Source organism: Lissotriton helveticus, chromosome 3_2 (genome assembly GCF_964261635.1).
Source record: "Lissotriton helveticus chromosome 3_2, aLisHel1.1, whole genome shotgun sequence".
NCBI classification, from domain to species: domain Eukaryota; kingdom Metazoa; phylum Chordata; class Amphibia; order Caudata; family Salamandridae; genus Lissotriton; species Lissotriton helveticus.
The window spans coordinates 402,399,611-402,412,971 of NC_136062.1; the positions used below are offsets into that span (position 1 = coordinate 402,399,611).

General features: G+C 44.6%; 1 protein-coding gene across 2 annotated transcripts in view; it reads right to left on the reverse strand.

Moving 5' to 3' along the window:
- SLC1A2 (solute carrier family 1 member 2) overlaps window positions 1–13,361 on the reverse strand; it is a 140,213-nt gene that overhangs the window by 32,378 nt on the left and 94,474 nt on the right. The window contains exon 6 of one of the 2 annotated variants that reach the window (XM_078684676.1): window positions 6,824–7,057. The exons of the other annotated variant lie outside the window; for it this stretch is intronic. Within the exon in view, the coding sequence (XP_078540802.1) occupies window positions 6,824–7,057 (234 nt within the window). The remainder of the gene's footprint in view (window positions 1–6,823; window positions 7,058–13,361) is intronic. 2 annotated transcript variants of the gene reach the window in all.

Below are 13,361 nucleotides of genomic sequence, written 5' to 3' on the forward strand. Positions count from 1 at the left end.
AAGGGTTCCACAGCGGTATTCGTACAGTACTTAGAGACCCCTGGGTGATAAGCGCTTTACAAATCCAAAAACATTTACATTTACATTTACATCACCTTGTCTTCCAGAAAACAACAAATGCTTCCACAACAGAAAAGCACATCAACTGGCCATCCCCTCTTAATAAGAACAAACGACGCTGATGGAAATGCAGAATAATGAGCATTCCGATAATGCCAAGCAATAAGAAAGATGGCTCATCTTAGAGGACATTGCAGTTTACTGTGTGACTATCAAATTGACTCACATGTTAGAGAGTTGATGGTGTAAATACCCAATTCTGATTCCGGCTATTCACTGCTATGACATTACAACAGTGGAACAATTGTTTTCTAACATTGCTATGTCATAAGGGGAAGTGTTTACTTCTCCTATGCTGCCCGTCTCTCTTGAGTAGGGAGTGAAGACACAGTGGCAGCCGCTGCCCGTGGAGGGAGTTGAGGTGGGGCAGCCAGGCAGGGCGGGGGAGGGGCATGGTGGGAGTGATAAACACTGGAATCTGGATGATTGCAGGTAAGTAAACAATTAAATTAATAAAACGAATTTCGTTCCGTGCCCTGCATCACAAAATGCGATGCAGGGCGCGCTACGAAATTCGTTTTATTAATTTAGGGCCAGAGGTAGGAAGCCATTTGCGATTCGCAAATCCGGTGTTTGCGAAGCGCAAGCAGTGTTTTGGTATGTATGTGCCAAATCGCAAACTAAGGAATCGCAAAAATTGTGATTCCTTATTTTGCTCAAGCATTTAAGGAATCGCAATTTTGCGATTCCTTAAATGCTATGCATCAAGCATTTTTTTTTGCGAATCCACATTAAGAAATCGCAAATTACCACCAACTTGTAGTTGGTGGTAATTTGCGATTTCTTTTACAAATGCACTTTTTGGCATTTGTAAAGGTGCCATGTGGCGCTCATACATGCCATTAGGGCATGCATGTGCTTCATATGCGCACACATGTAAATTTAAGGGGGGAAACAGGGTGTCCTTCAGACACCCTTGCACCCTTGAAATTATTCTCAATTTGCGATTAGCAAATTGCGAATCGCAAATTGAGAATAACTTCCCATTCCTTCCTATGGGCCTCCTGGCCCATAGAAATGAATGGGAAATTATTCCTTAATTGCGATTAGCAATTTGCTAATCGCAAATAAGGAATTTTAAGAAATCGCTAAAAAAAAGCGATTTTCTACATACATCCCAAATTGCAATTCTCAAATAGCGATTTCTAAAAAAAATCGCTATTTGGGAATCGCAAATGATGGCGATGATACATCTACCCCTTAATTGTTTACTTACCTGCAATCATCCAGATTCCGTTGTTTATCACCCGCCACCCTCCCTCTCCCCCGCCCCGCCTGCCTGCCCCACCGCAACTCCCTCCACGGGCCGCGGCTGCACAGAGGACTATAGTAGTGGGTGGCAGGTAGCACAGTATTATTTTTTCTCTGTAGGGAGAGGGAGGGAGTCAGTAAAGAGACAGATGATGATGGACTAGCACGCATCATTTTGGGCCAAGGGTGGAGTAAACGAGGCAGAGGGCAGCAAGGGAAGGTGTCAGTACTCTGCTTATTTTTTTATTTAATTGGGGGCAAGGGTAATGCTGAGGACTGTGGGCAGGGTTGCAGGACACTTAGTGTAAGACGTGGTAGGAGGTTGTAGCATGTGTATTGTATATAATTCCTCCATGACAACTCAACCAGTGTACACCTGATAAGAGCAGGTGAGATGAAATATAGGGGAAATACATAACATAAAATTGTCGATCAGGTAGGCGGGAAAAATACGTGTGTTTTTCACCTTGTTGTTCTGAGTGACATCATAGACAACTCAAGCTTTGCTCTCAGTCTATATTTGTTGTCACATGGAAACCCTCATTCAAAAACATTCATGTTATTCACAGATGCCCACCTATAACCCTATGTGTTATGTAAAGCTTTCTTCTGTAGCCTCTGCTGTGATTAATCAGATTAAAATTAGGTTAGTCACTGCTGTGACATAACACTAGTTGTGGAAATGCTGCGTGCCACCATTAATCTATCATACGTGGAAGTGGTGCCTTCCTTTTGTTCCCTGGTATCCTTAAGTTTCCGGATCACCATGCGTACCAGGAAAATGGTGGTCTGTGGTCTCACATGTATCCCAGGCCTCCACAGGCAGGAGGGAGGTGGAGTATGTGACAGGACTCATCTGCCCATCACATGCATATCAACCCGCCACAGGCAGGAGGGAGGTGGAGTATTTAACAGGACTCATCTGCCCATCACATGCATATCAACCCGCCACAGGCAGGAGGGAGGTGGAGTATTTAACAGGACTCTTCTGCCCGTCACATGCATCCTAGACCTGCAAAGGCAGGAGGGAAGTGGAGTATTTTACGGGACTCTTCTGCCCATCACATGCATCCCAGGCCTCCACAGGCGGGAGGGAGGTGGAGTATTTGACAGGACCCATCTGCCCATCACATGCATCCCAGGCCTCCACAGGCGGGAGGGAGGTGGAGTATTTGACAGGACCCATCTGCCCATCACATGCATCCCAGGCCTTCACAGCCTGGAGGGAGTTGGGGTATTTAACAGGACTCTTCTGCCCATCACATGCATCCCAGGCCTGCAAAGGCAGGATGGAGGTGGAGTATTTGACAGGACTCTTCTGCCCAACACATGCATCCCAGGCCTCCACAGCCTGGAGGGAGTGGAGTATTTAACAGGACTCTTCTGCCCATCACATGCATCCCAGAACTGCAAAGGCAGGATGGAGGTAGAGTATTTGACAGGACTCATCTGCCCATCACATGCACATCAACCCACCACAGGCAGGAGGGAGGTGGAGTATTTAACAGGACTCTTCTGACCATCACATGCATCCAAGGCCTGCAAAGGCAGGATGGAGGTGGAGTATTTGACAGGACTCTTCTGCCCATCACATGCATCCAAGGCCTGCAAAGGCAGGATGGAGGTGGAGTATTTGACAGGACTCTTCTGCCCATCACATGCATCCCAGGCCTTCACAGGCAGGAGGGAGGTGGAGTATTTGACAGGACCCATCTGCCCATCACATGCATCTCTACCCTCCACAGGCAGTTGGGAGGTGGAGTATTTGACAGGACTCATATGCCCATCACATGCATCCCAGGCGTCCACAGGCAGTAGGGAGGTGGAGTATTTTACAGGACTCTTCTGCCCATCACATGCATCCCAGGCCTTCACAGGCAGGAGGGAGGTGGAGTATTTTACAGGACTCTTCTGCCCATCACATGCATCCCAGGCCTTCACAGGCAGGAGGGAGGTGGAGTATTTGACAGGACTCTTCTGCCCATCACATGCATCCCAGGCCTTCACAGCCAGGAGGGAGGTGGAGTATTTAACAAGATTCATCTGTCCATCACATGCATCCCAGGCCTCCACAGGCAGGAGGGAGGTGGAGCATTTGAAAGGACTCTTCCACTGCCAACCTTCAGCTTCCCCATCACAACGCTAGCTTCCGCATACCTGTCCTGACATTGGAATACATCCCACACTAATCATTGTCTCTCAGACAGACACTGTCAGTGCAATGTCTTCTCTTTGACCGAGTGTGGCTTCAGCAGGGGGAGGGTTGGAAACACAGAGGGTGGTGGGGGTAGGTGGCAGGAGGGCGGGTATTGTTTTATATATATTTGGTTGCAGGACATGGGAGAGTTTAAAGAGAATGGTATGGGTGGGTGCAGGACGGCAGCTTCTACTTCTATTTGAGTAATGGGGAGGATAAATTATGAGGTGTGGGCGGGGCTGGGTGGCAATATCCCAGGCATTGCTCTGTTTTTACATGTTTGAGTGTTTGATGTAATTGACAACTCAAGTTTGTGTTTTTTATTATCTAATGTTACTCAGTACCCCTCAGTGAAAAACACCCCCTTATTAATAATTTCCGTCAATAATTCTACCTGTTAAGCAGTGCTTAATTAGTAAAATATTAAGTGTCAGGGCTGTGACTAGGAGACTACTGCAGCTTACACCACCCATCGATCTTGTCAAAACAACTACTAACCATTTCTCTTGCATTGATATGTAATAGTACAGATTATTCCAGGTGACCAACAGCTAAAGGAATGGCTGGGGTGGCCGGTGTTAGCAATTTTTTAATGTATATTATTCCTAAACAACCATTGTTCTGCTCATCTCTAAATTACAGGATTAACGCCACCATGTGGTAGACTGTTCTAGATATGGTGTTGACAATTAGGTGTCAGTGCCGAGCACCGGAAAGCACCGGCTCAAATTAAGCACAGATGTTAAGTGTGATCATATCGTGTGCAAGTAGGATGAATACCAGATTCTAAATCTGGTAATTCTCTGCTATGACAGTGGGAATCAAAATCTGTTTCTAATTTTTGCTACTTCAAAAGGATATTCCAGGCTCCTCTGGCTGGGTTCTTTCAGCGCCTCTCAGTGAAACGCTGGAGATCAAAGTGCACAGCGCAGAGCGTTGGGGCGGTGGGAGTAAAGAGGGCACAGGGGTACTTTTTTTTTCTAGTTGGGACAGGGACGAGAGGCCATGTAAAGTGTGGCTCCCGCATTACTCTTCTGCCCTGGTGTAGCAGTTTAAAGCAGGGGCGGTTGATTTTTGGGAGTCACCCATAACAAATTGTAAATGAGTAGAAAGTGAGTGACCGATGTTTTCCAGTTCTAGGTTCTGAGTGACAACATAGACCACTCACGCTTCACTCTTGTTGTCTATTTTATGTCACTCAGGAGCCCTCTGTGTAGAACATCCTCATAATTCACTTTTATCCATCGATAACTCTATTTGTTGGTATTGTTATTGCCAGGTAGTATTGCTGTGACTGTGCCTGTTGGATATCAGGAGATGGGGATACCCGCAGTTCCATTAAAAACAACACATCAGCTGAGGCAAGAGAGAGAATCTCTCGTGCTCTAACAACCCTGTGCTTGTTCTACTCTGTATCTGAGTTTCCTTCAGGACCAGATAAGATGGGACATTTCACTAGGCATGCAGCCTTTTTTGTCTCCAACAGTGGGAGTCAATACATAGTATTACAGTGAAACTGAAGTCATGGTTTCTAACCCTATCATGTCAATGTTATTGTAAGGAAAAAAAAGAATTCTACAAAACAAGAACCAGGATGAGGGTAGAACTTAGCCTGAACAGCCCCAAGACAAGTACACCAACCTGAAGCCGGTATCTGTTGTTCACACCCCAGAAAAAGAGAAAAAACACTCAATGATGGTATTCAAATTTTCACTATGACCTCACACGTTCGTATTCTCATCTTGAATTAACACAAAATCACAGAACTGAGTCATATATGTTGGTAGTTCATTTAAAATGAGACACAGAGATTGTTTAACGCACCGCGATGATAGCTCAGAACAACTGATCTCTCTCAAATAAGATCCCTGTGGCAGTTAATCTTTATTACACATGGAAAAAAATATTTTGTAAGTGTTTCTATAAATATGAACTGTACAATACTGGAATATGCTAAATAAAAACAATAATTTATTTTCCTTCTTGGCATTGTTTGTGTCATTAGTAACAGCTATAGAGCTGCAACTATCATGAACCTCTCCTGAGTCACCAGGCCTACCCTAAGATGCCAACCAGTGCATATTATGTAAGCACTGATAAGTGAGTAGTATTTTGTGCAAATGTTGCACAGTGCCATTCCAAACTTAGCTCAGCCTCCCCATTCCAGAGACCTGCCCAGCTGATGCGCGGGAACAAGTGTGTCCATCCACCACCACCCCCAAAAATTGGATTGATGGCTTCAAGGATTGTACACGTTCTATGCTGATTCTGCAGGCGCACTGGCCCAGCCAATAGGAACAGTCAGGAAGGACAACAAAGGTCATATGACAGGTTTACTAGTTACTGAACACTCAAAATCCTAGCAGGAAAAGAGAGGACGCACTGTGAGATATAGGGCCATATGTATCATGCAAATTTGCAATCGCAAAGGACGAAATTTGCTAAATGGAACATATGAAGAAAAACTGGTGCAAAATAAGGAATCGCGAATTTTGCGATTCCTTAAATGCAATGTATGTTGCAAAAAAAATTAGCAAAATGCCCTCAAGGAATTAGCAAATTACCACCAACTTCTAGTTGGTGGTGGTAAGTTGCGAATTCCTTGAAAAATGCACATTTTTGCATTTTTCAAAGTGCCATGTGACGCACATACATGCCCTTAGGGCATGTATGTGCGCCACATGTGCACCCATGCATATTTCAGGGGTGCAACAGGGTGTCCTTTGGACACCCATGCACCCTTGAAATTATTCTCAATTTGCGATTAGCAAATTGCGAATCGCAAATTGAGAATAACTTCCCATTCATTCCTATGGGCCTCCTGGCCCATAGAAATGAATGGGAAAGTATTCCTTAATTGCGATTCGCAATTTGCTATTCACAATTAAGGAATTCTAAGGAATCGCAAAAAAAATGCGATTTTGTACATACATACCCATTTGCGATTCTCAAATAGCGATTTCTTAAATATCGCTATTTGAGAATCGCAAATGGGTATCTTGATACATATGGCCCATAGTGATTTGCCTAGGATCACACCAAATATCCAAGCAGTGCATAAAATAAATGTGTAAAACTTCAAAAACTAGATCAACACATCTGGGTACGTATATCCTCTGTTGCAGAACTGCTCTGGTTTGCTGCATAAGTAAGTTCATTTCGTGTCCTTGATTTGCACTGTCCTCTCATGCAAAGTTCAGTAAAAGGATATGGCCTAAAGGATTCTAAATTGAAATTTTGAAAGTCCAGCTTTACCTGGATGCCGTGCCCAGAGCCGTGATCCAGGCCTGGAAGATTCCAACGAAGAAAGTGTAGGGGTTCTTCCGGGTGATGGCGAAATAAATCGATGGCAGGAAAATGGCCCCATGGATGATCAGGCCGACGATCACGGTTACCATGTACATCCCCAGTTGCCTGGCAACCACCTCCAGGTCGGCGATCGCAATGATTTTGCCGCAAATGAGGCAGGCAATACCCAGAGGAGAGTACCTGAAAAGCAACAAGCACCAGGCGCTATTAAAAATATATCGATCCAGCATGCCCGGGGCAGAAATGCAATCACACAAAAAGGCTGGGGAAATCTTTTTTGCTGTAAATTATTTATAGAGGGCACCAAAAAAACACTCTTAGCCTTCATATTCGAGTAAATCACATTAGTCATACCTGACATCACAAAGTCAAATTATTTTCAGAATAAGAAAAGAGCCAGATCGATAACAAAGTTTGACCCCGTCCATTGCAATAGTCTCTACTGTGAGCATGTTAAACCATTTTTAGGCAGACTCAAAAAGGAGTATCCCCCTGATTCATCATGCTCCTCTTTTGTGAGTCCTTAATAGCGATTATTAAGGAATCGCTATTAAAGACTCGCAAAACGGGATGCATGTAGAAATTGCAAAATTAATAGCGATTTCTACAGCTTCCTTATTTGCGATTCGCTAATTGCTAATCGCAAATAAGGAATGACTCCCCATTCATTCCTATGGGCCAAAGGCCAAAGGCCCCTAGGAATGAATGGGGAGTCATTCCTTATTTGCGATTCGCAATTAGCGAATCGCAAAGAAGGATGCGATTTCAAGGGTGTCAGGGTGTCCAAAGGGCACCCTGTAGCACCCCTGAAATGGTGATTAACACTGGTGTTGCGTACACACATGCCCAAAGGACATGTGTGTGTGTGTAACATACAACTTAGAAAAATGCACTAAAGTAGTGCATTTTTCTAAGTTTTCGCTATTTACCACGAAGTCAGACTTCGCGGTAAATAGCGGCCCAGAATTGCGAATTCGCAAATCTAAAATGGTTCATGAATTGCATTTAAAGAATCTCAAATAGAGATTCCTTAAATGCAATTCCTCGCAATTTAGCGAGTTCTGTAATTGCGATTTTTGCATTTGGGATGATGAATCCCAAATGCAAAAAAAGCGCTTGCAAAGGGCCAGATTCGCAGAATCTGGCCCTTTGCGAGCCGATTTTTGCTTCATGCATCTGGCTGTATGTGACTGGTAGAAACTGGATGGGTGAGTACCTTCCACCAAGTGCTACCTGTTCTGAGTCACCCATAGCTAAACTTCATAATGGTACACCAATTTATGGAATATTACTGAACAGATGAACCAATGACTGAAAAACTAGAATCATTTTTTAGCATCCTGATAAACCAGCCAATAATAATTGATCATTCCTTTTCACAGCAAAACTACAACCGGCAGTAAACCCCTTCCTCGTGCTCTGAATGCATTCACGTTTGAAACTGAATCAGAAATTGGCATACTAACTTTCTGCAAAAAAGAAAAAGACAAAAAAACTAAGAAAACGACCATTCATATATGTTAACAACCATCTCGACAAACAAGCCAACATTCTAGGGGCATTCCTACCATATATTGTATAATGTTCTGATACCCTGACACTAATATCAAACGTTACTGTTTTAAAACTCTCTGGGGCATATTATCAAGGGAGTTTATCTCCGCTTTTTTGGCTTTAAAAGCCAAGAAAACGGAGATAAAATTATCTCCCTATTACCTAGCTGTCGCTAACACCAGTTAGCGACAGCTAGTAGGAGATAGCGACCATCTTGGGCCCCACTTTGCATGTCAGTGATATTTATCACTAATGACATGCAAAGTGGGCGTGCCAAGATGTTAGCGACTGGAAACAGTCGCTAACATCGCTATCTCCTATTACCAACTTATGGAGATATTCGCACTAAGCGCGAATATCTCCAAAAGCTAACACCTGCCCTGAGCAGTTCTTAGCCATGTTATCCAATGGGAGGTGGATAACAAGGCTAAGAGCATTAGCTCGGTAATGCATGAATATCGCTGACTTTTCAGCGATATTCATGCATTGCGGCCGATTTTTATCGCATTTGCGATAACTCTTGGTAATAACAAGGTTTATTTGCGATAAAAATCACCGCAGCTCAGCGGTAAATTTTTGTCTCTAACCAAGCAATAGCGATAATTATCGCTATTGCTTGGTAATATGCCCCTTTGTTCATCCTGCTCTGAATTCTGCCAGCCTGTTTTCAATTTCTGTTTGTACAGCTCTCTAAAACCCAACTGGACTACGTCTGTGGTAAATAAAGCACTATGCGCTGTATTATGAGTGGGTCGGTTAGTAATAATTATAAGATGCATTAAATAACCCAACCTTCATTAAATTCTGGCCGATCAAACCTGCTGACATTTAATGGAGGAAAAGCATATGGTATTAAGTGTATCATGGTGCGTTAAACACCAACATCTGCATGTTATTCCCCAGAAACTCGTAATATGAGTTATTTATTGCACCCGATAAATAATATATCGAGTAGTATCATTACTTATCATGTGTTGTTGGTCAGTGCCCTCTTTCTAAGGCAAATGGATGGGCACCAGAGCATCAACATCCCAATACTTGTTTGACTTTCATGCATTTGTCCACCCAATGACTTGGTGCTGTGAGGTGTTATTTCCGGAGATGAAGGGAGATGATTATTAGTCACTTACACAACATGGTGGTGGGGGTGGTCCTGCTACTAGAGCCCATGCATTGCAGCTCAGTGGGTTCATGTTCATTCATGAACCACCTACAGACAACAGTGCTCATTCATTAGCGGCGGAGACCAACTGAGGTCACTGTCGCTTCCCTTTTGGGCATGGCTGGCTTCCATGAGCAGTTAATGAAAGATCCCTCTCCAGCAGTGTTCTTTGTTCCACCTGAGAGACCGTCCACAGAGACATTGTTCTCGCGAGCAGAGGCGCTGGTGAAAGACACGAGTGTTCACTTTGAGTCATTCGAATAGTATTGGTCCGAAGCCAGATGCATAACACAAGGTTTGCTCATGGAAGCTTCAGACTCTGGTGGGAAACTGGGGGCTCCAGGTCACTCTCTGGATAGACACAGTGGAGGGTGCCCATGGGGCAGACAGGGATGGATTTAGAACGTTGCTCCTACACCTTGGAACCAGCCTCATTCGGTATAAAACTTTCCCTCAATGGAACACATAAGGTGCACAGAGCAACACTGATGAATGTATTGTGGCATAGTCCTATTTTTGTAGCACTTCATACTACTAACAGGGCCGCATGGCACATTTCAGTAGACAAGTTACACACTACTTTGTAGGGTGGACACGATTGAGTGTGTGTATTTATTTATTTATTTGCGGGTTTGTATAGAGCTAAATTCGACTCCCGGAGGAGTATCTCAGCGCTTTGGCAGCCACAATGGTTAACTGAAGTAGAAACTTAGTTGTATTAGATGTTAAAGTTAAAGTTGGAACAGATGGGTCTTAAGTTGTTTCCTAATTTGTAGGTGTTCTGTGCACTGTCTGAGTACTTTAGGGAGACTGTTCCACAGAGACGGTCCGGCCACAGACAGTGCCTTACCACCGTGTTTGGCTTTCCTCGTTCGGGGGACACATAGAAAATCCTGGTCACTGGACCTGAGGGAACGTGAGGGAGTATAGGGAATGAATTTGTTTTTTAGGTATTCAGGCCCTGAATCATTGAGGCATTTGTGGATAATGCAGCAGGTCTTGAAATTGCTCTTTGTTTTATGGGCAGCCAGTGGAGTTTTGCCAACAAAGGTTTGGAGGGGGTTCGGGAGAGGGCGTTGAGTACTAATCGAGCTGCAGTGTTCTGAACCACTTGGAGTTTAGCCAAGACTCCTTCATTTGCGGTCAGAAACAGGCCATTGCAGTAGTCTATGCGGCTTAAAACAAGAGCCCGCACCAGTGTTTTCCTGACAGAGTCGGGAAGCAGAGGGAATACTTTCCGTAGGAGACCAATTACGTGAAAGCAAGAGCCCACGATGTAATTGCAATGCTGCTTTAAAGAGAGTTCCTGATCGAGTCTGATTCCTAGATTTTTTACAACCTGCTTAGGTTCTGGGACTGGGCCAAGATCTTGAGGCAACCAGTCCGGGGTCCATAGAACTTTAGCTTCTCCGAACAGCATGACTTCGGTCTTGCCGACATTACATTGAAGATAGTTAGCGGACATCCAATGTGCCACAGCCTTCATGCCCTGGGAGAAGGAGTTCTTGACCTCGGGGGTAAGATGTTTAAAAGGGAAGAGGAGCTGGGTATCGTCGGCGTAGGACATTGGGACGAAGCCATACGTTCTCATGATGTTAGCCAGGGGTGCCACATAGATATTGAAGAGGGTAGGGCTCAGACAGGAGCCCTGTGGCACCCCTTTTGAGATCTCCGTCTCTTCTGACCGATAGGCCCCCAAGGTCACACATTGGGTCCGGTTGTGTAAAAAACTCCTAAGCCAGTCCAAGGCCTTGTTTTTCAAGCCAATGTTGGCCAACCAAGTTGTCAGGATGTTATGGGACACGGTGTCAAACGCCGCAGACAGATCCAGTAGTACCAGGATCACGGAAAAGCCCTTGTCCTGATACATATGTAGATCGTCTGCGACTGACATCAAGGTGGTCTCGGTACTGTGCTTGGGGCGAAAACCTGATTGAGAGTAGTCCAATCCACCTGCCAGCTCAACATAGTTAGATAGATGGCGGTTGACATACTTCTCAACAAGTTTGCCCAAGAACGGGAGGAGGGATATTGGCCTCAGATTATTACGTTCAGTCCATGGGATAGCGGTGTTCTTCCTAATCGGCCTGATCAAGGCCCTTTTCCATTCCTTGGGGACTTCACCATTCCCAAGGGAAAGATTGACCAGTTTTTGGATTCCAGGCCCTAGATCCTTGGCAAGCATGGGCATTAGTCTTGCCGGGATGATGTCAGTTGGACATCCACTTTTTATCTGGGGAATTAGGGATATTACCTCCTCCAAGGAAATAGGTGGAAACCTGTCAAGGGAGTGGGTGGCGGGAGTTTCTACGACTGTCTCCGCCGTTGACCTAGGAGATGAATTTCCTCCATCCAAGGGTTGAGTTGGGTTGATGATTTTTTCATAAATCCCTTCTATTTTTTGGGTAAAAAATAACGAAATATCGTTACAGAGTTGCTGTGATGCCAGCTCAGCGCTTTCACAGGCCATTGGTTTCACGAAAGATTGCAGTATTTGGTATAGCACTCTAGGAGAATTTCCCTCAGTCGTAAGCTGGGATGCAATGTGGTTTTTTCGTGCAGCATGAATGGCCTTGTTGTAAGAGGAGAGGGAAAGCCAGTAACCTTTTTTGTCCTCGGCTAACTTAGATATTCTCCATTTCTTTTCGAGTTTTGTAGTAGCTTATTTTAAAGACCTAAGATGTTCTGAGTACCAAACTTCTTGTTTTCGAGCAGGGCGAGCTTTGAAATGTTTTAGGGGAGCAATATAATTTACTGCAGAGGCAATCGCCCCTTCAAATATAGCCACAGCAATCTCAATGTTCTCAGTAGGGGTCAAGGTAGGTTCAATGTAACTCTCCTTGAAAGAGTCTTTGGTCATTTTATGCCACTGTCTTCTTTTGGTAGGTAGGGAAATATGTTTAGTTGGCGTGGTGTTCGTTGTGGGGATAGAAAATTTAATAATAAAGTGATCGGTCCACTCTACTTGGGAAGGGGGTAGACATTTAATCAATGGAGAGTTGGTCAGGACCAGATCCAGGGTATGTCCTGCCTTGTGTGTTTGACCATTATTAGCTTGTTTCAAACCCAGTGAAGACAGATCTGTTAATAGGGACTAAGCTTCCTTACAATCTGCTAAGTCACAATGAACATTAAAATCTCCAAGAAGCAGAAAGTCTTCATTTTCCTTTATGTGTGGAGCCAGTGACTCTAGAAGTGAGATGGAGAAATTGGGATTTGGACCGGGGGGGCGATATACTAGTGCTCCTTTCTTGCTCCCTTTGGGCGAGGTTTTAATTTTAAAAATCAGTTCGAGCTCCTGTGTACAAAGTCCTTCAATTACCGAGATGTCTATTTCTTGCTTGTGCACTATTGCAATTCCTCCTCCTAGCTTGACAGGGCGATCTAGTCTGACTATTTTATATCCCGCAGGGATTTCTAAAGTTATGGCTGGGACAGAGTGAGGCTTTAGCAAAGTTTCCGTCAGGAAACATATGTCCGGATTTGCGGAGGGGATGAGGCCCCAGACCTCTGTGGAGTGCTTGGACAGGGATCTGATGTTACAGAGCAGATTTTTACTTCCTAAGGAGGTGGTCACCTCTTCCCTGTGGTTCTGGATGGTCCGGCCGCATGTCGGCTCCCCATCGAGAGGCCGAGATTGAATCACGAGTGGCTTTGTATCCACCGGTAGGATATGGAACTGGGATTTACAGTGATTGCAAGAGAACGGGCCTTCTATATTGATCTCTGTCAACGTACTACATCCCCTCGTGAGGTTGTTTCGAGCGC